Raw genomic sequence first — 25,087 nt, forward strand, 5'->3', positions numbered from 1 at the left:
CTCAGGTATCTAACAAAGTTGGAGTTGTAATCTTGATTTCAGACAGAAAAGCAATAAATAATTAAAGAGGGCGGACTTGAACCCAGGTCTCCAAAGCAGGCTCTCTGGTATATGCAATGCTACCTCTCACTAATAGTTTTGATATAAAAATCTTTGCAACTACACAGTATTCTATCCAAATAAATATCTGCTGACCCAAGATGGGTCTTAACCAGATATTCAGGGGTGAATTAACAATAGGAAAATAGCATAGTTAGTCATGACAGAAAAACAAATTATTTGATCAATAGTGGGAAAAGCCTTTGGAAAAAAAATATACCACTCATTTGTTTTTGTTTTTTCTTTAAAACCATAGGCATTAAAGGAAAATTTTCTTTTTTGTGAACAAATAAGTACAAAAATAAAGCAAGGATGTCTCTTCCCACCAGTATTTTACAGTTATATGTAGTTTTAGAAATTTTAGCTATAGCAAAAGACAGAAGAAAAAAAATCAAAGAGGAAGTTATCCCTATTTGCAGATAATAATGGAAAAAACAGTTAACAAAGAAGCTAAACAAGATGGTTAGTAGTTTTAATAAAGTAACAATACAAAATAATTCTCAAATTATTCAGCATTTCTGTATAGACAGCAAAAAGTGAAGAGAAAACAGTAGTCTTCATTTAAAACAACTGCAAATGATATAAACGTGCAAATTAACCTATACCAAGGCTAGAAACAAAAAGATAAAGACTCATGCTGTAAGGAAAAAAAAATGTGAAAAATTCTGGACTAATACAGTGTAAGGTAAGCAAAACCAGGAGAATAATTTACACGACTACCAAAAAAAGTTTGTGATACCAAAAGGCATTGTAACCATACTTAATTACAATAACTAATCTAGACTTCAGAAAACAGACGATGACACGTATGTTCCTCTTTTGGGGAGGGAGAGAACTGACTACAGATCCACAATGTTGTATGTCCTGTTTGCGTGGTCTCTCTTGGTTTTACTTCACTTTTCTATCATAGGGAGAGAACTTACTACAGATCCACAATGTTGTATGTCCTGTTTGTGTGGTCTCTCTTGGTTTTACTTCACTTTTCTATCATAAAGGATTGTGGAAGGAAGGATATTTTGGGAAATGGTGGATTATAAAAAAATTTAAGCATCAATACAACTTTTTTTTTTAGTGAAGTAAGATAGAATACTAAGCCTGAGAATGGGTTTTAGAGATTATATGCTTCATTTTTTCATTTTAGAAATGAGAAAACTGAAGCTTGAGAGATTTGGTGACTTGCCAGGAGGACAAAGAATGTAGGACTCCTCCCAATTTGGTGCTTTTTCTATTACATTTGAGAGGAGAGTCCCTGTCTCATTACCTTTGTATGTTCCTTAGCCTAGAAGCGTCAAGCATACCAAACCAGATTAAGATGTAATTGAGACACATATAATAAATGAAAATACAGTAGAACATAGATTATATTTAAGTGTGGTTTTAAAAGCCAATACATGTCCCATAAACCTTATGTAAAGTTTATGGCCCCCAGTTTCTATTTGAGTTTGACACCAGTGCAACCTCCTTAAATTAGTTGATTTGTTTTTAGTTGACCATGAAAGACTATGGGGCAGCAGCTTCTAAACTGGAGTCACTTTAAATTTAGTTCATCAGTAGGCTGTGTTCTTTGAGAGATAACTTGGCCCAATATAAAGAGAAGGCTCCTCATCAGAGTGGCCATTAGGTGATACATTCTTTGACTGTACTAGCTCTTGAACTGGGTAAAATAAAGTATGCAAAAATCCCTAGTTTAAAGAAATTTCGAGTGCCAGACAAATTTTATATGTTCCATAGTTTATGTATTTTCTAATCTGGCAGTTGGAATATAGTGCCAATTAAGGTCAGTATTTTGAGGATTTTATTTAACTCTTGCAAAAGTATATGCAAAATTTTTAAAAATTATATTTCCTTTATCTCAATGGGATGATAAAAGTTTTTGTTGACTTTATCTCAAATATTTATTATTTAGGGTTATTAGAGCATTTGAGTGAAAATAACTCCAATAAAAGTCGTGAATGGGGCTCTCATGTTTAAATTCCACTTCCTTTCATTACTGGTGACCCTGTTTCTATTTCTGAAGTCCAGGCTACACAGCCCTTAGCTACAATGGCTTTCTCTACAGTTAGACTATTCTTCCTTCCTGCTCTCCCTCAAACCAAAAGCAGTATAACCTGGGAGAAACTTAGGGTTGTCCAAATCATTGCTGTTTCAAAATCAGTTTCTAGGAAATGTGCTAGGAAACAAGTCATTCTTTCCCCTGCTGAAAATGTGATCCAGTGTGTCATATTCTTAGGATCATTAAAATATTTAAAGTTATGAGCTAAGTTGGCTAGTGTAATGTGTTAAAAATTAACTGCTATTTTCTCTTTGGTTTTTGATTGGTTTACTTATTTTCTGAATAGGGATCAGATTTACTCTTTGTCTACATAATTTTGTAAAGGACACTTGTAGCCATTAGGTTTGCATTTGCCTCTGAGTATATTTATTTTAACTGAATATAGAATTAAATTTAATTTTACAAATGTACTATTTCATTATCTTTGCAAAAGAAATTAAGTGTATGTATATACATATATGACAAACTTTCATTATATGTTTAATTTTTAGCCCCTAATTTTGTCTTTATTTTACAGTGGAATGGAAATGATTTCTATGACAAATTAATGAGTATAACTATAAAATTAGTACTACTTAGACTTTCCCATATAGCTAAAGTCTCCCATCTGAAGGAGAATTTTCGTTTTATTCTTTCTTTTGCCCTTGCTATGTTCTTTTATTTGAAGAAACAATAGATATTTGTCTTATGGTCAGATACTTAAAAGTTTAATTGAGACAGGCAGTTCCTCTATTCCCAAAGACATTAGATGTTGCAAATAAAGAGTTTATTTAATTTAAAAGAAAACTAACAAAACTAAAATTAAGTTGATCTTTTCTGCAGATAATAGCACCAACTGCATTATTCTTGGCTGCAAAAGTTGAAGAACAGCCTAGAAAACTTGAACATGTCATCAAAGTAGCACATGCCTGTCTTCATCAAGAGCTACTGTTGGACACAAAGAGTGAAGTATGTGACAGAGTTTTTAAAAATTGAAATTAATTCCTTCCACAGTTGACACTGGTTGACCTACATTTTCATCAGCATTCATGAAATTATGGCAGAATTTTATTTGAAATACCTGGATTATTACAGCCCCCATCTTAAGTCTCTTAACTGAACTTCAGCTCACATAATTATAGATCAGCTATTGATGTTATCTTTAAGAGTTGTTCAATTTACATAACATGCATTTACTTTTTTTTAAGAGGTGGTGTCACTTAACTATCCAGTATACACAACAGAATTCTAAACCGTATTATAGCCAAATAAAAGTTATACGTCCCCTCCTTTCCATAGTATAAAATCTAAGCGCTGAGTGTAATTTTGTTCAAGTAAGAAAATTAGGCATAAGAAAGGAAAGCTGTGTTTGGTATATCACATCAGGTAATAGAGTTTCTAATCATAAAAATTGGAATCTGTTTTCAGCTGTAAAATGAAAGAAGGATAGAGTGAACAAATGAGAATGGTTTTAGCTGTGTTACCCTTTTCCTTAACCATAAAAACCTCTGTGATCTTGGCATTTTCTGTCTCAAACTGGGTGATGGTGGGGAGTAATTATTTTTATTTTATGTCCATATATTTTTTCTCTTTTCAGAAAGCTCTAATTTTAGTGGGCATAGGCTGTATTCACACCAAAAAACAGTATTTGTGACTTGCTCTTTTATGTTGATAACTTTAAATCTGAGCATTAAGTTTACAAATGTTCTCTCCTTCTTTCCCCATCTTCCTTTAAAGAGGTTGATTCATTAACTTCATTTATCAAAAAAAAAGTACTAAAATTGAATTTAGAGTCTTTGTTAAAAATGTAACTCATTTGTGGGTGTTTCTGACTCACATTTATTCCTTCTATTAGTTCCTCAATAGGAAGCTCAAAATCTTGATACCTGTTTTGTTTGGGGAATGGGAAGATTTGATACCCAAATATCTCAACTAAGGTGATACTGAATATATTCTTGTACTTGGCTTTAGAAATACACATTTCCTCTAAATTTAATAATGTTAATATATTCATCATATTCTTGTAAGTATTGGAGATAATTAAAAGACTTTGGACCAAATTCCTTTAGAATTTTATTATAATTTAGCCATTCTTCCATGTAATATAAGAAGATTCAGTGATCTGTTCATTATAACCTAATTGTCATTTTTCCATGGCAGGCATACCTTCAGCAGACCCAAGAACTGGTTATACTTGAAACTATAATGCTACAAACTCTGGGTATGTAGTAGGTATCATTTAAAATTTATTTCTGGTATACTAAGTCTCTTAAACTCCTAAAAATGAACAATTTGAGTATATATTTGGCATAACATGTTGAAAACTTCTTTAGGACCTCATCCTACCATGTCATAAAATATATATATGTGTGTGTGTGTGTGTGTGTGTATGGTTTTTTTTTTTTAATTTTATTTGGGGGGGGCAATTGGGGTTAAGTGATTTGCCCAGGGTCACACAGCTAGTAAGTGTGAAGTGTTTGGTCTGAGGTCAGATTTGAATTCAGATTCTCCTGACTTCAGGGTCAGTTCTCTATCCACTGTGCCACCTAGCTGCCCCAAATGTATGTTACTTTAATTAAGCTTTGAGCTAAATTGTTTTGTTTATAGAAACATTTCTAACATTCACTGGAAGTTTATGTAATCCCAATAAATATTCAGATTAAACATATGGGAGGTGAAGGGTAATCCTTTAGACCATCAAAATATATAGAAATGGTCTGGCTTTAGTTTATTGGATATTATATCCCACACTAAAGGGCCTACTCTCATGCTTCATTGTGGCAGGGAAACGTGACTTCTGAAAGGCTTTTCTAGCAGTCTTGACCAGAATGAAAAAGCTTAAAGTATGAAGAGAAGCAGTATAGTGTATGGAATATAGCTCGGTATTTAGAGTCGGGAAGACCTGGGTTCAGAACTGAACTAAAGGAGTTACTACCTGCATGATCCTGAGCAAGGCACTTAACTTCTTTGGGCCTCAGTTTCCTCATCTGTTAAATGATGGGTTTCAACAACATGACCTCTAACTTGCCTTCCATACCCTATCAACCCAATGATGTATTGTACGCCTGTCACCTGAGGATGACCCTAAGTAAAGTAAGAGAGCCTCATCACCAAGTTATCCTGAATATGATCAGTTTTTTGACTGTAAAAGCTCTTGAAGACTCTGGTGATTACAGCCTGTGTCACTGGAGAAAGTACTCACATTTATGCCTTGATTCTTGAAATATTCAAGTTATTTCTTCGATCATTTATCTTACATAGCAGTCTAAGAAATAATAGAATAACTACCAAAGTGGGAAAAGAAATCATCATCTTGGGGGCAGCTAGGTGGGGCAATGGATAGAGTACCAGCCCAGAAGTCAGGAGGATCTGAGTTCAAGTCCAGCCTCAGACAGGACACTTGACGCTTACTAGCTGTGTGACCCTGGGCAAATCACTAAGCCCCAGTTGCCTCACCAAAGAAAAGAAAAGTCATCATCTTATAGTTCTGATATCTATGTTGTTTAGTTCAGAAATGGCTAAATATTCCAGCATTACAGCTTTCGTGAATTGGAAATGAGATATACCCAAAATGAAACAAGGTCACTTAATTCCTAATTATTGAGAAGGAAAAGTGCTTAACTGTTGACATTTTTTCAATCCTACCTTTCCAGAAAAGGAGATTTCTTTAGCAAAGAAGTGGATAATATTGGAAGTGGAGCAGAGAACAGAAATAAATTACTTAAATGAGTATCTTAATTTTGCAGAATTTTATTTAAATAGAAATAATATGGTGTTTTCAGGTTTGTAGAATGCTCTGTGTGTTATGTTATTTGATCTTTATACAACTTTGTGAGGTAGGTTCCTATTATCCCCATTTTACAGATGAGAAAACTTAGGCTGAAAGAGGTTAAATTTGGGTCTGGCAGTTGATAAGTGAATGAGGCAGGATTTAAATTTAATTCTTTCTGATTTCAAGTCAGCTGTTTCTCTTTTAATACCTAGAAAAAACATAGAACAGTTTCTTAAATCTGGAGTAAGCCTTATATGAATGTATTTTAAATAACATCCTTTTTGATTCTGCAGTGTAATCCATGAGGTGATTGTGATAACAATTGTTTACCTGGCATTAAAAATTTGATTGTTTAAGAATTAAACCAAAACATTCACCTATCTGAACAGTTTGGTTCAATATTTTTAAAAAGTCTGTTCTTCATGAAGTACCCCCAAAAAGTCAAACTGCAATAGTAAAAATTAATTTGAACAGTATCAAGTCAGTGTTAAAGTCATTCCCTACACTACAGTTTTCTGGATTAAAAAATGGGTTTGAACGTCTCTTTAAGTACATCTTTGTGAATAACATCTCTGCCTTCTAAAGAAAAGCTTAGGATAAGTGTTGGAAGGGATATGGGAAAATAGGCACATTGTTGATGCACTATTAGTGGACCTGTGAACAGTTATAGCCATGCTAGAAAACAATTTGGAATTAAAAAGGGAAAAAAAACAGTGCATACCCTTTTACACTGCTTTACCACTGCTAGGCCAATACCCAAAAGAAATCAAAGAAGAAGGAAGAAGTCCTGGATGTATTTATAGCAATTCTTTTTATGATAGCAAAAAACTGGAAACTAAGGGATGTCCATCAGTTGAAGAATGGTTGAATAAGTTGTGATTATATGATTGAGGACTGAAGAGTTAACATATGTAGTGGTTTAAAAACTTAATGCTAGCTATTATTAATTAATGTGATGGCATACTATTGTGCTTTAAGAAATAGATTTCAAAAATATATGGACTTGAAAATTGATGTAGAGTGAAATCAGCAGAACTAAAATAATATATACTGTAACGTCAGTATTATTAAAATGAACAGTTTTGAAGACTTTTATAAACTGATGAAGAATGAAAAAGCAGAACCAGGAGAAAAAGTATACAGTAACAGCACTGTGAAAACAAAGAACTTTGAAAACTGTAAGAACTATGAGCGTTGACCATTTATAATTCCAGAGGATTGATGATAAAACCTGCTATCAATTATTTAGGGTATTGAATGAAACATGTTTTTGTATATGGTCATCGATGGGATTTATTTTGCTTGACACTATATTTGTTGCAAGAAATTTGTGTTTGTTTTTCCCCAGTGGTATAAAAGGTGAGAGGGAGAGAAAATAGATTTCTATTGATTAAAAAGAAATGAACAGTTTGGGGAAATGCTGAATGTTGCATGAACTTTCAGAATAAGTCACTATTAGTTTTACTTGTTTTACTTTTTTACGGGTGCTCTCTCAAGAAGTAATCTATTAATGTTTGTAATATAAAAAGTAAAACACAGTAATTTAAGAAAAAGGTTCAGGAGCATCTCTTAAAAGGTTATTCTGTTGAGTTTGATTCTTAAATTGGAAAATATGATTTTTTAACAATAACTATTCTCTTTTACTTTGGGTTTTTAAAAAAAATTTCTGGGTTTTTGTTTTTTTTCAGTTAAAACAATACTCTGCTGAGCTAGAATTAGTCTCAATAGTTTTTATTTGGTGTAGACTTGTAGGTTGGTAGTGCAGGTGAAAAAACTACCAATTCCAGGGGCAGCTAGGTGGCAAAGTGGATAGAGAGAGCTCCAGCCTTGGAATCAGGAGGACCTGACCCTGGGCAAGTCACTTAACCCCAATTGCCTAAGCAAAAAAGAAAAACAGATGTTCTGAAAACACTGCCAATTTCAGATCTGTAACTTAAAAGTTGTTGTTTTATTTTGTTTTGTTTTTTGGATAGGCAGTGGGGTTAAGTGACTTGCCCAGGGTCACACAGCTAGTGAGTGTGAAGTATCTGAGTCCAGATTTGAACTCAGGTCTTCCTGAATCCAGGGCCAGTGCTCCATCCAGTGCACCATCTAGCTACCCCAGTAACTTAAAAGTTTTAAAAGAGCTTCCCGGGGGGCAATAAAAGATTAAAGTGAATTGATCAAGGTTTGAGCTATGTGCTAAGCAGGGAGACAATTCCTGATCTTGGGGAGTTTGCCTTCTGATCAGGAAAGCAGCTTATAACTGAGGGTCCGGCTTTAGGACTTATGGAAAGGCCAGTTGATTTTTAGTGTCAGTGGCAAGACCCAGGAGCCTGGGTACAGTGGTAGGGCAAATTGTAAGTCCTGTTGGATTTTAGAAAGTAATGGAAGCACATTTGGTCCTAACCAGAGTTGGGAAGGGTGAAATGGACCTGAAGTGTAATGGAAAATAACTTACATTATGTTTTTATGTTTTATGTTAAATTATACTGGTTAAGACATTGAAATGGTAGCCAATTTAATAAAATGTTTTCTTTTTCAGGTTTTGAGATCACCATTGAACACCCACATACAGATGTGGTGAAATGTACCCAGTTAGTGAGAGGTAAATAACCTCTGAAACGTCATAATGGTATTAAAACTTAATAATTGATTTGTATGATTTCATTCTCATATGTGAGAATTTTATGAGAACAGGAAAAATATTTTTCCCATTGAGTATTGGAAAGTTTTTGAATATTCATAGAATTATAGCATGTTAAACCTAGAAGAGAGAGGGACTTTAGAAATTACCTAATTTCAGTCCCTTCGTTGTATACTGTGTTGCATTTCCTTTCTAATATACTCTTTCTGTTCTGTTTTACTACTTCTTAAGTCTACATGGTGATTTGATGCCTGGCCTAGATTTAATGGAGAATGCATAATTTCACTAGAAAATTTCGATATGTCTTTTGACACATAATACTTATGCCAGTCTGCTCCCCTCTATACCCATTGCAATGGACCGCCAACAATATAGATTAGTAATGGAATTGTCATCTCATCAGCCTAGATGTGCCTAATACTGTTAGAAAAATGGCCTATCTGTGCTTTCTAATTATGTTTGATTCTTATTCGTGTCCTTTCTTAAATCCTTCATAAATTATATAACACCCTGGAGATCTTCTACTTGGACTTGGAATGTTTCATGGAAATCAGAGCAAAACTCGGGCTTTTCATCTTTAATTCTAATTTTTCACTGTATGACCACATCATTAACATCTGCAAAATAGTGTCCTATATAAATTGTTTGTTGCCTTATTCAGTATTTTAATGTTTTATAAATATTTAAGCCAGAAAGCCAGTGGAAGCACTTGTATTTTTGTGTTATATTTCCTGATTAGAAATTCCACTGAAAGGTATTATAAATCCAACTTTCATCTGTAAAAATGAAAGGACTAGACTAAATGACCTCTTAGATCCCTTCTAGCTCTAACACTCTGTAAATATTTTTGTCCACAGAGAGCTAATAGGACAAAGGTCAGAACAAAAACCTGTTGGCAGTTAGTAAAAATCACCTCAGTCAGGAAGCAGTGATATGGAAATAAGAATTTAGGTACAGCAACATGCAGAAGTGGAAAGTCTCCGTTGCTCAGGGTTGCAGTACCATTATAGTACATACAGCATTAGTAAGTTTGAATGAAATAAGAAAAGCACTAGATAGATGCAGATATTATTGCTGAGTGTAACTGATTATGTGACTGTTGTCTACTATTAGTAGCAAAATATGTAATAAATGTGTGAATACACATTTCTAGCTAGATATAGATAGGTACAGATCGGGGGGGGGAGAGGAGAATGTATTTATCTAGTGCTTTATTTTGATTTCATTTAATCTTACTAATGCTATATGTACCATAGTGGTATAGTAGTCTGGTGTTGCAACCCTGAGCAATGGAGACTTTCCACTTATGCGTGTTGCTATATCTAACTTCTTATTTCCATGTTGTTGTTTCCCTTCTGAAGTGACTTTTACTGATTGCCAACAAGCTTTTGTCCTGACCTTTGTCCTATTAGCTCTGTGTGGACAAAAATATTTATAGAATGTTAGAGCTAAAAGGGACCTTAGAAGGTCGTTCAATTCCTCATTTCACAGATAAAAAAAAATTCATAGTTTAGAGACAGAAAATTATTGAAATAGCTAATAAGGGGTGGAACTGGGATTTTAATCCAAGTCCCTTGGTTCTTAGTCCATTATTCTTTCCACTATATCATGTTGTTTCCCTGTATTGGAAAGATTTTTGTCATCCTGCAGGGTTTTTTCCATTCTCTTCTCCCCCCCTCCTCCCCCCAAGATTCCTGATTTCATTGGTTTAAGAAAATAAGGAAACCCCCTCTACTAATTCAGATCGTTATCTGCACCTTGTGGTCCTAAAGCGTTGCCTACCACACTTGTGACATTAAGTGACTTGCCTAGGGTTGTATAGCCAGTATGAGTCCCAGGCAGGACTTGAACCTGCTCCTTCCTCATACCAAGGCCTTATGCACTATACCATGCCGCTCTCAAACCTTTGGCTTCAAAATGGGTCGGAGATTTAAAGGTTATTTGAGAAGGTATGACTTAATTTTCTTTTAACTACCCCCCCCCAACGCACACTCTCACGCACTCTCTTTCTCTCTCTGTGTCTGTCTGTCTGTCTCTCTCTCTCACACACACACACGCGCGCGCACACACACACACACACACACACACAAACTTTCTTACTGGAATGGGACTAGATCTGTAATTCTGTTGGTGTAAGGACCTCCTAATGAGCAAACTCATTTTAGCAGTTCAGCAGTACTCTGCAAAGTAGAGACTTAGATACCTGGGGGCAGCAAGGGGTAAGTGACTAACCCAGGGTAATACAACCGGTATGTGTCAGAAAAAGACCTAAACCCAGGTCATCCTGCTTCTGAGGTCAGCTCTTTATTCACTGTTATACACTGCTATTCACCAAGTTCTAATATCTCATATAAATTTCTATTTTGTCATTTGATAGTGGTGGTTTTTTTAAACCTACTACTTAGAGTTTAGTTTTAGTTATGACTCATAGTGTTACTTAAATTTATAGATAGGTGTGGGATTTTTAACCTAATTTTATACTTAAACCTTTGTATTTTAAAGCCAGGTTATATGGCTTATTTCATTAGGTATTTAATACTAATTCTTATCTCCAGTTTTAAAAATACTTCTGTGGCATGATGTAAGAATCTCCAACCTGAAGTGACCAAAACAGGATCACATTTGCTCTACAGAGTAATTGTTGGCTGTCTGTCATAGAAAGTCAGTGTGAGTTTCATCAAGGGTAGGAGAAAAGTACATAATGTGATTTCATTTGCAGGGTTGTTGAAATGAAGCATGAATTTGAATAGATTGAAAGTTTTATTTTTGACACATGGTGGGAAATGAAACTTGGAGTTGAATTGAATTGAAGTTCAAACTTGTATCATCTTTGTTAGGAAAACTTATTTGAGCTTTTATGTATTCCCCAAAGTATATTTATTTTATCATTGGTCACAAATTTCCTACATTTCTAGACTTAAGATAGAAATTTTGCTTACGTAAAATTTTTTTATATTTTTTAAGTGCAAGTTTAAAATTTCAAATGAAATACGTAAACCTGTTTTATGTTATTTATAAATGAATTCTTTTTAAAAGTTTGCTTCATCTTTAATTTGTTGTTACCTTTCAAATTATAGATCTTTGACAATCTACCGATTTTTTTCTAAACTTCCATAATACAGACTTCCATAAATAAAAATAACCTGTCTGTTGTTACTCTTTGCACTAGTGGTGGCTTGTGATTTAATGATGAAGTTATGGCTGTAATCATTAAGTTTTGAGATTCTTTTTAGTACTATTTAAGTATATTGTATATTATTATATGCTAGAGGTAAATAAATGAATGTACTATATACATAGAATGTGTTAAATAATAGATATGTCTGTGAGCATAGATTTAATGTATTTAGTACTATATGAATATAATGTATTTAGTACTATATGAATGTAATGTATCTAGTACTATATAAATATAATGTATTAGTACTATCTGAATATAATGTACTTAGCACTATATAAAAACAATATATTTAGTATTATATAAATAATATATAATGTGTTTAATACTATATAAGCATAATTTGGAATCATGGCTTTGTCTTTAAAAATAGTTAGCTATTTAGTTAAGTAATTATGGCCTCCTCAGAAGTTGTGACACTGAAATGTTTTTTTTTCTTTAAATACAGTCTTGGTGACTATTTATTCACTGCCTCCCTCACTCCCAAAAGAACATACAAAATAACTGACACACTGAAATACCTCCTAAGCTCAGCAAAGCTTCAACTCTTTTTGATCACTGTCAGTGTGGATTAGAAGGACAGATGTTGACGTCCTTAACAGTAGCAGTGGTGAGGGAATTAGGCTTCAATAGAGGCATTAACTTAAAACATAAGTTTAAAAAAGAAGGAAGAAAGAAAACAGCTGTAGCAATAGGAATTAATTGAATTTGATTTAATCTAATGCATCTTTCAAGGTCATATTGCCTAGTTATTAAAAAGTTTTTCTGGGGTGACCAGGGTTAAAGCATCCTAATAACACTGGAATAGATAACATTTCTCACCTGTTATCTAATTGGATCCTAGGAATAATTTATTTATTGTAATAAAAAGGAATTTCAGAAATATCCATATTCTTTTAAAATTATTTTTGGGGATGGTTTAGCAGTCTGTTGAAGGGACACTGAGCAATTCATTGTGGTAAATGCAAATCTTTTTCTTCAGTTTATTTAAAGATGAACAAACTATCAAGTATTTTATAGTTAGAAATACATGTGTCAACTTAGGTATGGCGACAGAAGATAAAGCTCTATTTTTGGATTCATCATCAAGGCTCCCATTATTGTTTGTCTTATTAACTTAGTAAGAAATTTCAGCCAGTATAATTGGCTAGTTCAGATTTGGTAGACTTTTTCAAACCTTTGAGTGAATAGCATAGGGCGTAAATGTTATTGAAGGTTTTCAGTATTTTCGAGAATGTTGGAGCTCCTACTGGTATTAATTTTTATGTATTAAAATTATAGCACTTAATTTTGTGCACAAGCCTTTGAGCTGAAATATTTTCTTGTATTGAAAGCCTTTTGCTTTTAACATATTGGAACAAATAGTAATATCTTAATTTTTTTCTCTTCTTACAGCAAGCAAGGATTTGGCACAGACATCCTATTTCATGGCTACCAACAGGTTGTTATCCTGACCCTCTTTGTTGCACTGTTGTAGCACACTATAGCTTCCTTTACTGCAGGGCCCCCTCCATGTGTCTTTTACCCTTGTTGCAACAGGCGACTGGACCATCTAGAGTGGTGGTACCTTCCTGTTTGCAGTGCGGTGTATTGTACAAGGGTCTTTTGGCACAAAGGGGTTTAATGCACAATGAGAAGTGTAGTGGTGCTTTCTGATGACATATTCTCGATTGTGAGTGCATAAGTCTAAAATTGGTAGCCTGAATAGCAGCTAAAGATTACAAAGAGCTAAACTTAACCTAGAAATTCGAGCATCTTGGTAAGTACAAAGCTATTTCTAGTTTACAATTGTAGTTAAATGACAATTTTTTAATTTAAACATATTGATCCAATCCTAACTTTAAAATAATCATTAAAGCTTTAAAAAAATAAAATCTTTTAACTCGGATTTTTTTCCAGATGATACCCTCTAGTAGTAAACTAGAAGTAGTGAATCATATAAGTGCGTGGGTTTCCATAAGCACACTTTATGCCTTAAGTAAATGGGGTTTTTTTTTCAACTTATATAAAACAATATGTAAAAAAAAAATTCAACTTATGTAAAAACTTGTTTGGTCAATAAATATATCCATCACTTATTTTCATTTCCATCAGTTGAAAGTTGTGCCTGGAGAGTAGTTAGTTGTCAGAATATTTGAGCTCTAAATATTAAATTTTTATGGTATAGACATCGCATTAACGTTTTTACATATTTTTAGATGATTGGGAGGGGAACAAACCAGCTTTGTGTGGTCCTTAGTTTCTTATGACAGAAAACATTGTTAAGCAATAAAATTTTGTAAATACACGTGTCCTTAGATGCATGTCATCATTGCTGAAATGGGACCGTCATAGTTGAAAATACTTGGGGATAATATAAGATTTAAAGACTTTGGATGAGGTTGAGGGTGAAGGGAGGCTGTCACAGAAGTTACATGGTCAGCCAACTGGGGAGACATTTTTGTAGTTAGCTTTTTTAGTTACTTTGGGCTTTGAGAAGCTGTACAGCCAGAGGTAAGTTTTGGTGGGACTTTTGCTGGGGGAAAAAATAGAGTCATTAGACAGATAAAAATGTTAACTCTTGTGTGACTGGAGAATTTTGCTGTTCATAAGAGCTATTGGAGATCCACATGAAATGGTTTGATCCCTACTTAATGTATGATATGTTTTAATAATACTTTGTTAGATTAACAAATTATACATTAATTGTTTTTGTTTTTTAAAATGTTCTCAAATTACAAAGGAAGTAAATGTATGATTTTTAAAGTTAAGTACATTAACTTATATACTAAATTAAAAATGAATGAAAGGTAAATAAATATTCTATCCTTTGTCCCTATAAATAAGTAAAATATTTGATTTAAATATTAATATAGCCTCATTTACCTGATGTTAGTGTGTGTGTCTGGTTTTTTGTTTTGTTTTAAAGAAAACCTATATATTTTGGATGTATTATTCCTAATCTTACTGGTTAATTTTTTTCCTTTGTTTTTGCATATTTGAATATCTGGTTCTTCATTTTCAAACCTGTCCTGCAATAGTCTACATCTTACTACCTTCTGCCTTCAATATAAACCAACAGTGATAGCATGTGTATGCATTCATTTGGCCTGCAAATGGTCCAATTGGGAGATTCCTGTATCTACTGATGGAAAACATTGGTGGGAATATGTGGATCCATCAGTTACTTTAGAATTACTAGATGGTAAGTATAATCAAAATATCATCCCCAAAGTAGTTAAAAGAATTATTCAATGAGATAGACTCAGGGTATTGTGTGTAGTTTTCCTTAAGGGAAAAAAAAAAGTGATGACAACTACCATAACATAAAGTGGTCTCAGGTTGGCAGAACTACAAGGTGTCCTTACCTAATACAAATATATCTTAACTAATTTTGTAATTTCAAGGTTATAGAATTGATAACGTGAACTGGTAATTCTTTGTAGAAAATTGGCATCCCACATAGGAAAGATTTAGCACTGAAAGGGACCCCTTGATTTTATAGGTGATTTTATAGATACTAGGGTTAAGTATCTTGCCCACAGTCATACAGGTGGTGATTGGCAGAGCCAGGATTGCAACCCAAGGCTTCCAATTCTCAATAGCATTATTTTGCTACTCCATGCCATCACAGATCTTAAGGAGTTTTCAAGCTAGAATGTGTTACTAACTGGTCATGCCAAGTAATAAAATGGGATGCATTTAAAAATTCATCTGGCATTGAAAGCCCTTCACAGTCTACTTCTAACCTTCTTTTGCAGGCCTTTAACACATTACTACCCTTCATATATACTACATTTCACTCAAAATGGCCCATTTGCTATCTTTCATAAGACATCTCATCTCCATGGCTTTATGTAGACTCCCTCTTACCTGGAATCCTGGAATGTACTCCTTCTTTTACCCCTGCCGCTGAGATTCTCTATCCTCTTTAAAAACTCAGCTTAAGTGCTGCCTCCTGCCTAAGAATTTACTCAGTCCTCCAACTGCTAGGACTCTTTATATGACCCCCCCAAAAAAACCCGTTTTATTTATTTTGAAGCCGTTTCATATTTACTTAGATGTGTACAAGCTGTATGCCCCAATAGAAGGTAAGCATCTTTGTATCCCCAGCACCTAATAGACATAGTGTGTGCCATCTAGTTGGCACTTAACAAATTCTTGTTGATCCATGACATAGCCAGTTCTAGTAGACATGACAGAGGTAAATAACAAGGACCAGAATTCTGAGCACAGTGTGAAGAAGTCAGAGATTATCAGGCACTGGAGACATTTGAATAGTAGAGAAGTGGAAGAAGGCAAGGGTTACTGCAGCTTTCTCATGCCATAGACTTTGCCCAACATCTTGTAACCTCTTCTGTTGCAAATTTTCAGGTTAATCCATGGGACGTGATTTCAGTTTTTTATAGAAGTGAGTTAGAAACAAAATTTTACTTCTAACTCAGCTAAAAACATGTTACATAAAGTTGCCTATAGCATTTCAGTCAGTTCCTTTTTAAAATCTTTGCAAAATGTTCTTATACAAAATATTCATGTTTGTTTCCTATTAATTTTCCTTTTTCCTGATTATTTTCTCTTAAAAAGGAATACTGTGTTCATTCATTCTTGGCGAGGACTGTTGAGATAAAAGGTTTGGAACCTACCTACCTTAATTACAGCAACTTTAGAGTTTGAGCAAAATTTAATTTCCTTAAATTAGGAAAAGTAGTTGCTGGGTATGAATTCAACTACAAATTTAAAGCACTGGAAAGGCTCTTTTTTTTTCTTCAAAAGAGAGAAAAAAAAATCCTTTCTTTCTACCTGTGAATCTCAAGGGTAAAATGGGTCCTTAACAAATGCCTGATTTTCAGCAATGTTCCCGGTTAACCAGTAAATAAAAGATGATTAAAAATACAAATCATTGGCAGTTCAGAGTGCTCTGTTCTCTCATTCAACTCAAGCAAATGATTAAAAAAAGAAAATCCCTTGCTCAAAATGTGAAGACCACCTATGGACTAAGTATAATATCACTTTTGTTTTGCAAAGTCCAGTGAGTGAACCTTGCTACTGCCAGAAGAGGGGGAAAGGAATAAATGGGTCTTTTATAGGCTTCTAATATTTAGAGCTTGGAAGATCATCCTTAAAGATCATCTGATCCAGCCTCTTCATTTTATAGAACAAACTCATGCCCTGAGAGGTTGTGATTTTACCGAGATTATATAGGTATTAAGTAATGGTAATGCCATGAACGTTTTTTTAATTATGTAAAGAATGGTACATCCTCTCTTTGACTTCAAAAGCTCCTGTAAGTTCAGTCATCATATCTACATGAATGATCATTTATCAGACCCAGGTTTGCCTCCTATGCTTCAGTCTCTTCACCAATTGACTGTTGGACAGTTCATGCTTGATAAATGACATAGTCATCGTTATTTATTCTGTCCTAAACAGAACTATCTTTTTCTTCTAACCTCTTTCTGGCTACCTTGTTTCTATCTAACTACCACCCTCCTTTAATCACCCAGGCTTACAACCTGACATTTTTACTCTGCATTTCCCTTACCAATTATCAGTTGCTGAGTCTTCTCTGTTCTCACATGGCCAATCATTCTAGTTCAGACCCTCATTAGACAGCTCACCTAAACTATTGGAGTAGCCTCCTAACTCATCTTCCTGCCTCCATGCTCTCCTCTCTCATCTATCACCCACACAGATGCAAAAGTAAGATTCTAATCATAGTTTACATTTTATAGGCTCCTGTGGCTCCCACTAACATCTAACCTCTGCTGTGTGTCCTTTTTAAAACGTCTTCACAATCTGACTCCTACTAGGATCGAAGCTGTTGATGTTTGTGGAGTTGTAACATCAATAACTAAACCTCATAGCACTTTGAGAGGATAATAGAGAATTAATCACACTTAAAGATGACTTTTGAAAAGTTATTCCTGAATAGTTTTCTCAAATTAACATGCTGAACAGATCAGTCTTTTTTGGCACTGAAGTTCTTTTTAAATCAGATTATATTTTAGTTGTGAGAGAGGAGTTTATCTCCTGTTTGACGGAGATAATTGTCTTTTTTTTACCCTTACCAGATATTTCCCAAAAAACCCTTATAAGTATATTGCCAAGAAAAATTACCTAATACTGAATGATTATATGAATCATTTTCCATCTTTGTAGTTCGATTTGTTGTATCCTTTACAATTAAAAGGAAGCCTATGTTTAATTCTTTTTAATTTTTTTTTTAGGAAGAGTCATTCTTGTGTTCATTTGACAACCATCATAGTTTTACCCTTGTTTTTATTATATACAAACTAGAATTTGAATTAAATTCATAATGAGTGAAAGATTTTAGACATAAGGGTTTTTTGGGTTTGGGAGTTTTTTGTTTGTTTTGGGGTTTTTTGGTACCTTTTAAGAAGCTATTTTAAGAGGCAGCCCCAAAGTCATACTGACATGGGTTCAAGTCCCACCTCGGACACATGTGTGATCACAAGCAAGTCATTTAATTTGTCAGTACCTCATATTTTGACCATGAGTTTGCAGCTGAGTAGGTATTGTTCCAAAGGAATTTTCTTTGTAAGGAACTGAATTAATGGAAATGCAGGTTTGGAATTGTAGAGAAGCAACAAATATGACCCCAAAAACTTGCATACTAATACTACTTTATACCAGGTAGGATAACAAGCGTCGTAGAGTAGGAAAACAGGTGTTTTTGTAAGTTTAAGAAATGCAAGATAAAGCATCGTTTTACCTGAAAACTAGTGGAGCTTATGAATCATTAAGAAAGAAGGCAACAAGCAAGTAGAAACCCTAAAAAATTAACATTTTAGGTTTCCTCCATGGGGTTGATACAATTAGTATCTAGTCAGTATCCTGTAGATTCTCATTGTCCTTTCCTTTAGGGAGCATAAACATGAGCTTCATTGATGTTGCTCGCTTAGGGAGTGGTTCATTTTTTCAAGTTCCTTGGCTAGTATGAGGTATGCTGAGTCTAAGTTTCACCTTTCATTTTTAAATCATTAATGAAAAAACTGGATTGTTCAAGGTCTAGGAGTGGCACCCCTAATAAGGCAAAACAGCATTACATACTGAATAGAGTTCTGAAACAGAAGTACATGAGAGAGGGTCGTATCCCACTATAGCTATATGACAGGACACCTTATTATACCTTATTTAAGATTTTTTAAAGGTTTTCTTAATCTGTCACTTGAGGGCAATAATGACTGTAATACGTCACATTTGTCATGAGGTGCAATTGAGATAATATGTCATGTATTTTTTTAAAGTTAACAGGTATTTGTAGAAATTCATTAGTCTTCTATTATGCCATGCACTTTTAAAGTTTGTAGAATGCTTTCCTCACAGCTTTATGTAATAAGTAATGTAAGTGTTCTCCCCATTTTATAGATGAGGAATCTAAGGCTTAGTGAAGTGACTGGCCCAAGGTAACCCAACTAAGTGAGTGTTAGCTCCAGTACTAAAAGCACAGTGCTTCGTTTCTATCACCACAGTATAGCAGGCAGTCTTAACAAGACTGTGACCATTTCTCCTAAAGTGAGAAGTTTTTGGAAAATCTGGAAGAACTGTTGAGGTACTTGATTGAAGCGAACCATAAAGTGATAGATTATTTTAAGTTCCTTTCAAGTGTTCAGAGTGTTCATTTTCTTTTCAGAATTAACTCATGAGTTTCTACAAATTTTGGAGAAAACTCCTAATAGATTGAAGAGGATACGAAACTGGAGGGTAAGAAGAAACTTAAAGGTTCTCTCAGAAAGTCACTGTATCACTTTGGAATGGATTAAATATCCTTTTTTTTTTTTCTACTCTTGCTAAAAATTGTTTTTCAACTCTGTTGTTTATACATAACGTAAGGAACGTGTGGTTCCTCTCAGGCAATTCTCAATTGGCATGTGACATTAACATCTGGAACCCCACATTATCTATTTTTTCCACATATTTTATGTGACTTTTTTTTTTACAGATAAAATATTAATTATGGTCTCCTTTGCTTTCACTACTTTCTTTTGTGTTTTGTTTTGTTTTGTTTTAAATAGGCTAATCAGGCGGCTAAAAAACCTAAAGGGGATGGACAGGTGGCTGAGACAGCTCTTCTTGGTTCATCTCTGGTGCAGAATTCCATTTTAGTAGATAGTGTTACTGGTGTGACTACAAATGCAAGCTTTCAGAAACCATCTTCATCGGCATTTCCTGCACCAGTACCTCTGAATTCAGGAAATATTTCTGTTCAAGATAGTCATACGGCTGATAATTTGGCAATGCTAACAACAGGAATGCCAAGTACCTCATACAGTTTGGCATCACACCAAGAATGGCCTCAGCATCAAGAACCAACAAGGACAGAACAAATATATTCACAGAAACAGGAGACTCCAGTGTCTAGTAGTCAGTACAACATCAACTTCCAGCAAGGACCTGCTGGGTCATTACATTCAGGATTACATCACAGGTCTGACAAACTGTCTGATCATTCTTCAGTTAAACAAGAATATACTCATAAGTCAGGAAGCAGTAAACACCATGGGCCAGTTTCTGCGGCTCCTGTAATAGTTCCTCAGAAAATGTCATTAGATAAATATAGAGAGAAACGAAAGCTAGAAACACTTGAACTGGATGTAAGGGAACACTATGTAGCTGCCCAAGCAGAGCAACCACACAAAAAGCACATGCAGTTGCAGGCAGCCAGCAGCAGTTCTGTAACTTCTCCCATTAAAATGAAAATTCCTATTGCAAATGCAGAAAAACCAGAAAAATACATGTTGGATAAAAAAGAAAAGAGTGGATCACTTAAGTTGCGTATTCCGATTCCTCCCACTGATAAAAGCGCTAGTAAAGAAGAATTGAAAATGAAAATAAAAGTTTCTTCCTCAGAAAGACACAGCTCTTCTGATGAGGGCAGTGGAAAAAGCAAGCATTCAAGCCCTCACGTGAGCAAAGACCACAAAGAAAAGCACAAGGAACATTCCTCCAACCGCCATCACAGTAGCAGCCACAAGCATTCCCATTCACATAGTGGCAGCAGTAGTGGTGGCAGTAAACATAGTACTGATGGAATACCACCCACAGTTCTAAGGAGTCCTGTTGGCCTGAGTAGTGATGGTGGTAATTCCTCTAGTTCCAGTGCTGCAAGAAAGAAGTTGCACATCAATGATGCGTCTCACAACCACCACTCCAAAATGAGCAAAAGTTCCAAAAGTTCAGGTAGTTCATCTAGTTCTTCCTCCTCTGTTAAGCAGTATATATCCTCTCACAACTCTGTTTTTAACCATCCCTTACCCCCTCCTCCCCCTGTCACATACCAGGTGGGCTACGGACATCTCAGCACCCTCGTGAAACTGGACAAGAAGCCAGTGGAGACCAACGGTCCTGATGCCAATCACGAGTACAGTACAAACAGCCAGCATATGGACTACAAAGACACATTCGACATGCTGGATTCGCTGTTAAGTGCCCAAGGAATGAACATGTAATCAATTGTTTAGGTCAATTTTTCCTTTACTTTTTTAATTTAAGAATTGTTAGAATGGAAAACTTCCTGATCTAGCAAAGGCAACACCAGCTGTTGCTGCCATTGTTTCAATATATGTAAGTGCTGCTTTATCCTTCACTCTGAAAAGAAGAGATTATAGTAAACAAGTCTTATCTCCACATATGATAGTGTTATAAATACTGTAATAGCATGGAAGGTGCAAAAATCTCAGTATTTTTACAGTCGCAGCTAAGAACAGTAGAACGAATGGCTGCTTCTAGGTGTATAGGATGCCTCAAGCATTATTTATCATTTGAATCCTGAAGCCACCATTTTTTTGTTGTTGTTTAGCTTTTGAATGAGTGTAAATTGTTTTCTTTTGTGTATTTATGCTGTATGTATGATTTGCATGTTTCAATGATAAAGGGATAAAACAGTATACTGACAACTGTTTACAAGAAGGTGGAGAAAAATGTACATACATTTTTGTATGTTTAAATATTACCATAAATACTCAGGATTGGAGCTGCTTGTAAGTATAACAAAATATACAGAATAACTTTATTTTGTCTTGTGTCAGAGTCCATCAGTAATCTTTAAAAAAAAAAAGGTGGCACTTTGTCATGTTAATCTTTAACTATAGGCCTTATTGGGAGCCGCTGAATGGGACGCTGAGTGGGTATCCAGTGCCAGGAATGGTCATTCATACCTGACTGTGGGGCACTAAATTGTTGCCTTCATGGATTGTTGTGACCAGATTGGCCATTGAAAAGGTCCCTTGTTTTCTGAAGGAAAAAAAGGAATAAAAATAAAGTTTACATAATCTTTTGATGTGAAGTGCATTTAAATGTTTATTGGCTTGATGCAGTAATATAGACACAGAGCTGTTAATAATGGTTATGTAGATTAATGTGATTTGAGAACTAAAGAATTCATAAAAAAAACTTACATAGTAAAAAATTAGTAAGTTGTGTCTTTTTTTTAACTTTAGCACCATATATGTTATTTTAGTAGCAAACAGGGATCACTGTTCCATAGCATTCAGAATCTCTGCATTCTGAATTCCCCAAGAAGTGTGTTTGTGTGTGATGCCATGTTTCTTTTACAGGTGAATGCAGCTGTCACAATAAAAATGAAAGTAAAACTATTGCTATCACAATTTTCCTTTATATTCCAACAATAAAATAACTATCATTGACTGTGCATTGTACTTGTGATTATAGTTTATACAATCAGAAAGCTCTGTGGAAAAAAAAATCAGTCTCCAATTAAACCACTAGTGTACATTTTTATATTTGTTTGCACGTCTCATCATAGTCCTGTTGATGTAAAGTTTGCACAGTCTTCTGACTCTAGAACAAATGACAGGCTTTAACTTTTTTTTTTTAAAGTTGTGATTAAAAGCCAGTACTCTTAATTCTGTTTTATCAGCTGATACTTGAGAACTTGTCCTGTGGTAAATTTGTAAGCAGTCTTTAAGTTGTGGAGTGTTTTAAGTTGGGTTGAATTCAGCTTTTGCAAGCACCAAACAGTTATCTGAAATCTGTCTTATTTTTCCCTAAATGTACATGAATTTTTAAATGTTCTGAAACTACTGGTACATGCACAATTGTAATTTTATTCACGTATCTGTTGTAGTTTATTGTAAATATTTGAGAATTTAATCTCATCCTTTACCTTTTAGTTTATTAAGTAAATCCAATAACTACCAATAACTACATCAGCAGCTATATAATTTGGTTTAAACTTTAAAAAAAAAAGATTATGGTTGTTAATTCTTTTGTCAGTTTATCTGAATTTAGGGCATGTAGACGCCTACCCCTAGGGACACCTAGAGCCCTGTCTAACCAGTGTGTCCTAATACGTTAGCATCAGGTTGGCTTTGAAGTTTTTTTCAGTGAGTTTAATAATTTGTGCCATTAAATGTCACGCGTCACTGCTTATGGCATAATGTATCCAGAAACATAGTATTTTTAATGCAGTCTTATTCTTGCGATGGTACATAAACCAGGGACTAGTGTAGAATTGAGCTTTGTGCAAGATGAGGGCAGGGGAGGTTTTTGTTCGTAAAGTGATAACTGTAAGTAGATGTGAACTTCTAAGGAGCTATCATGTGAAATAATATAGGGTTGCTGTGCTACTGTATAATGGGGAACCATAATACCAGGAATTTTAATAAGATTTTGTAAAGAATGTCCAGAAAAAGTGGTGAATTTATTTTCAGACTGAAATAGAAAACAATGTGAATATTTAAGGTCTGCAACTATACTTAATAAACTTCACTAAGAATTTGGGAGTTTGTTTTGAGATGTTGTGGGAATAAAGGTAATTTTGTTGAATCTTTATAATTGGTGCTAATGATGGAAGGTTCTAAAATAGCTAGTGTAACTTGTTATGATTTAGTACTCGTTGGTACTTCCACAGAATTGAACTTGAAGTGCTATGTATTCACTTTTCACTCTGTAAATGTGACTCTATACAATGACTTTATTTATTAAAAGGCAGCCAGTTGTAATTTTTACAACACTGTGTGAGCTATTCAGACTCCTTAACTTCACTATTCTTTCCCTGAACACTTTATAGAATGAGGTAATGACCTCCATCAACAACCACAAAGGGGATAAATGTGGAAATCTTTAAACTTCATTTCCATCAAATGAAAATCCTTGGAATTAAATGAGTTGTATTTTCTTTTTGCAGATATTTTCCCTTTCCGTAAATAAAATCCATCAGTTAGTTTGCCTGTTCAGTAGGCTCTACCAAAGAATAAGACTTCCTTGTGTCTACTAAATGGAAGTCATTACTAAGTCTTCCTCTAAGCAATGGTAAATGAAACAAGATGTTACCATAATTTATTTAGGTATAGCATTCCACATGCACAAGGTGATGTATAAAGTTAAGGTGATTGGTAAGATTTTTTTTAATTGTTGAAATATTATTAAAATTATTCTCTTTAAACATCTTTTAAAAGAGTGATTTATTCTTAAGTTGTATTTACCAAGCTGGAACAGGCTTCATTAGCTGCATACAGAGGGAAGTGCTAAGAAAGGTCTTAAATCCTATTAAAGCCGATATGGTTTAATAAACATGTAGTTTGATATTTGACCCTGAGGTAATGGTAAACACTTATACCACCTATTTTAATAGCAGTTAATGTCTTCAGTACTTGAAAAGAGTCATGGTTTCATCTGTATAGGTACTCTCTTCATTGATTCAGGACACAGTCCCCTTCTTTGTAGGTGGTATCATAAGTTCATAAGTTGCTGCAGTCAGCTTTGCAACAGTGAAGAACTTATTGGTCCTTAGATGACATACATGCAGTTAATTTGGCTAAGGGTGGGTTGTTCAGGTATAAAAGCCTACTGTAATCAAGTAATTATCAAATGTAACACCATGTCTCCATTAAACAAAACCTTGGGGTGTAAAAGCCTAGCAAATATTTTTGGTTTTATTTCAGAGTGCATCCTGCCTATCCCCTTTTGAAAATTAAAAATTTATTTGAAATAATTTGTCCCTTAATCTAGTTGTAAAAATATTAATACATGCACTTTGAACATTTTAAGCACAACTGTAATCATGTTCAAGTTCCTCACTATATCCAAGAAGATATTTAGGTTTAAAAAAGTTACTCTGATTAAACTGCTAAGTGTTTAATTTTATTTCACTAACACACACACATTCCTGTTAGGATGGTGGTCATTTTTAAGCTTGCCAACCATAAAAGGAATTCTGGAAGTCAACTTTTGTAGATAAATGTTCAGAAGCTATGAAGTTTCAGACTGTGTATGATGGACTTGAACAGTATTAGATTGACCTCAGTTTGAGGTGTAATCAAAAGGCCAACTGGTCCCCTTACACCAGCCTACTTTATAGCATTCCATAAGATTAAATTTTAAGAAAGCTAAATTGTGAGGCCTCTGATTCAGATAGCC

General features: G+C 34.4%; 1 protein-coding gene across 8 annotated transcripts in view; it reads left to right on the top strand.

The window, feature by feature from the left end:
- The window catches only part of CCNT2 (cyclin T2), a 47,566-nt gene extending 23,887 nt beyond the window's left edge, over window positions 1–23,679 (top strand). For 5 of the 8 annotated variants that reach the window (XM_021009428.2, XM_021009423.2, XM_021009424.2 and 2 more), the window contains 7 exons: window positions 2,975–3,100; window positions 4,292–4,352; window positions 8,428–8,490; window positions 13,103–13,148; window positions 14,728–14,891; window positions 19,341–19,411; window positions 19,723–23,679. In XM_021009428.2, coding sequence (XP_020865087.1) covers window positions 4,337–4,352; window positions 8,428–8,490; window positions 13,103–13,148; window positions 14,728–14,891; window positions 19,341–19,411; window positions 19,723–21,156 — 1,794 coding nt within the window. In that variant the 5' untranslated portion in view covers window positions 2,975–3,100; window positions 4,292–4,336 and the 3' untranslated portion in view covers window positions 21,157–23,679. Of the gene's footprint in view, window positions 1–2,974; window positions 3,101–4,291; window positions 4,353–8,427; window positions 8,491–13,102; window positions 13,467–14,727; window positions 14,892–19,340; window positions 19,412–19,722 lie in introns of those variants that run through there. The other 3 variants (XM_021009425.2, XM_021009426.2, XR_002328774.2) reach the window with 2 other exon arrangements.
- Window positions 23,680–25,087: the final 1,408 nt, after the last annotated feature.

The sequence above is a fragment of the Phascolarctos cinereus genome, unplaced genomic scaffold (genome assembly GCF_003287225.1).
Source record: "Phascolarctos cinereus isolate Bilbo 61053 unplaced genomic scaffold, phaCin_HiC Scaffold_726;HRSCAF=1367, whole genome shotgun sequence".
Classification (NCBI taxonomy): Eukaryota; Metazoa; Chordata; class Mammalia; order Diprotodontia; family Phascolarctidae; genus Phascolarctos; species Phascolarctos cinereus.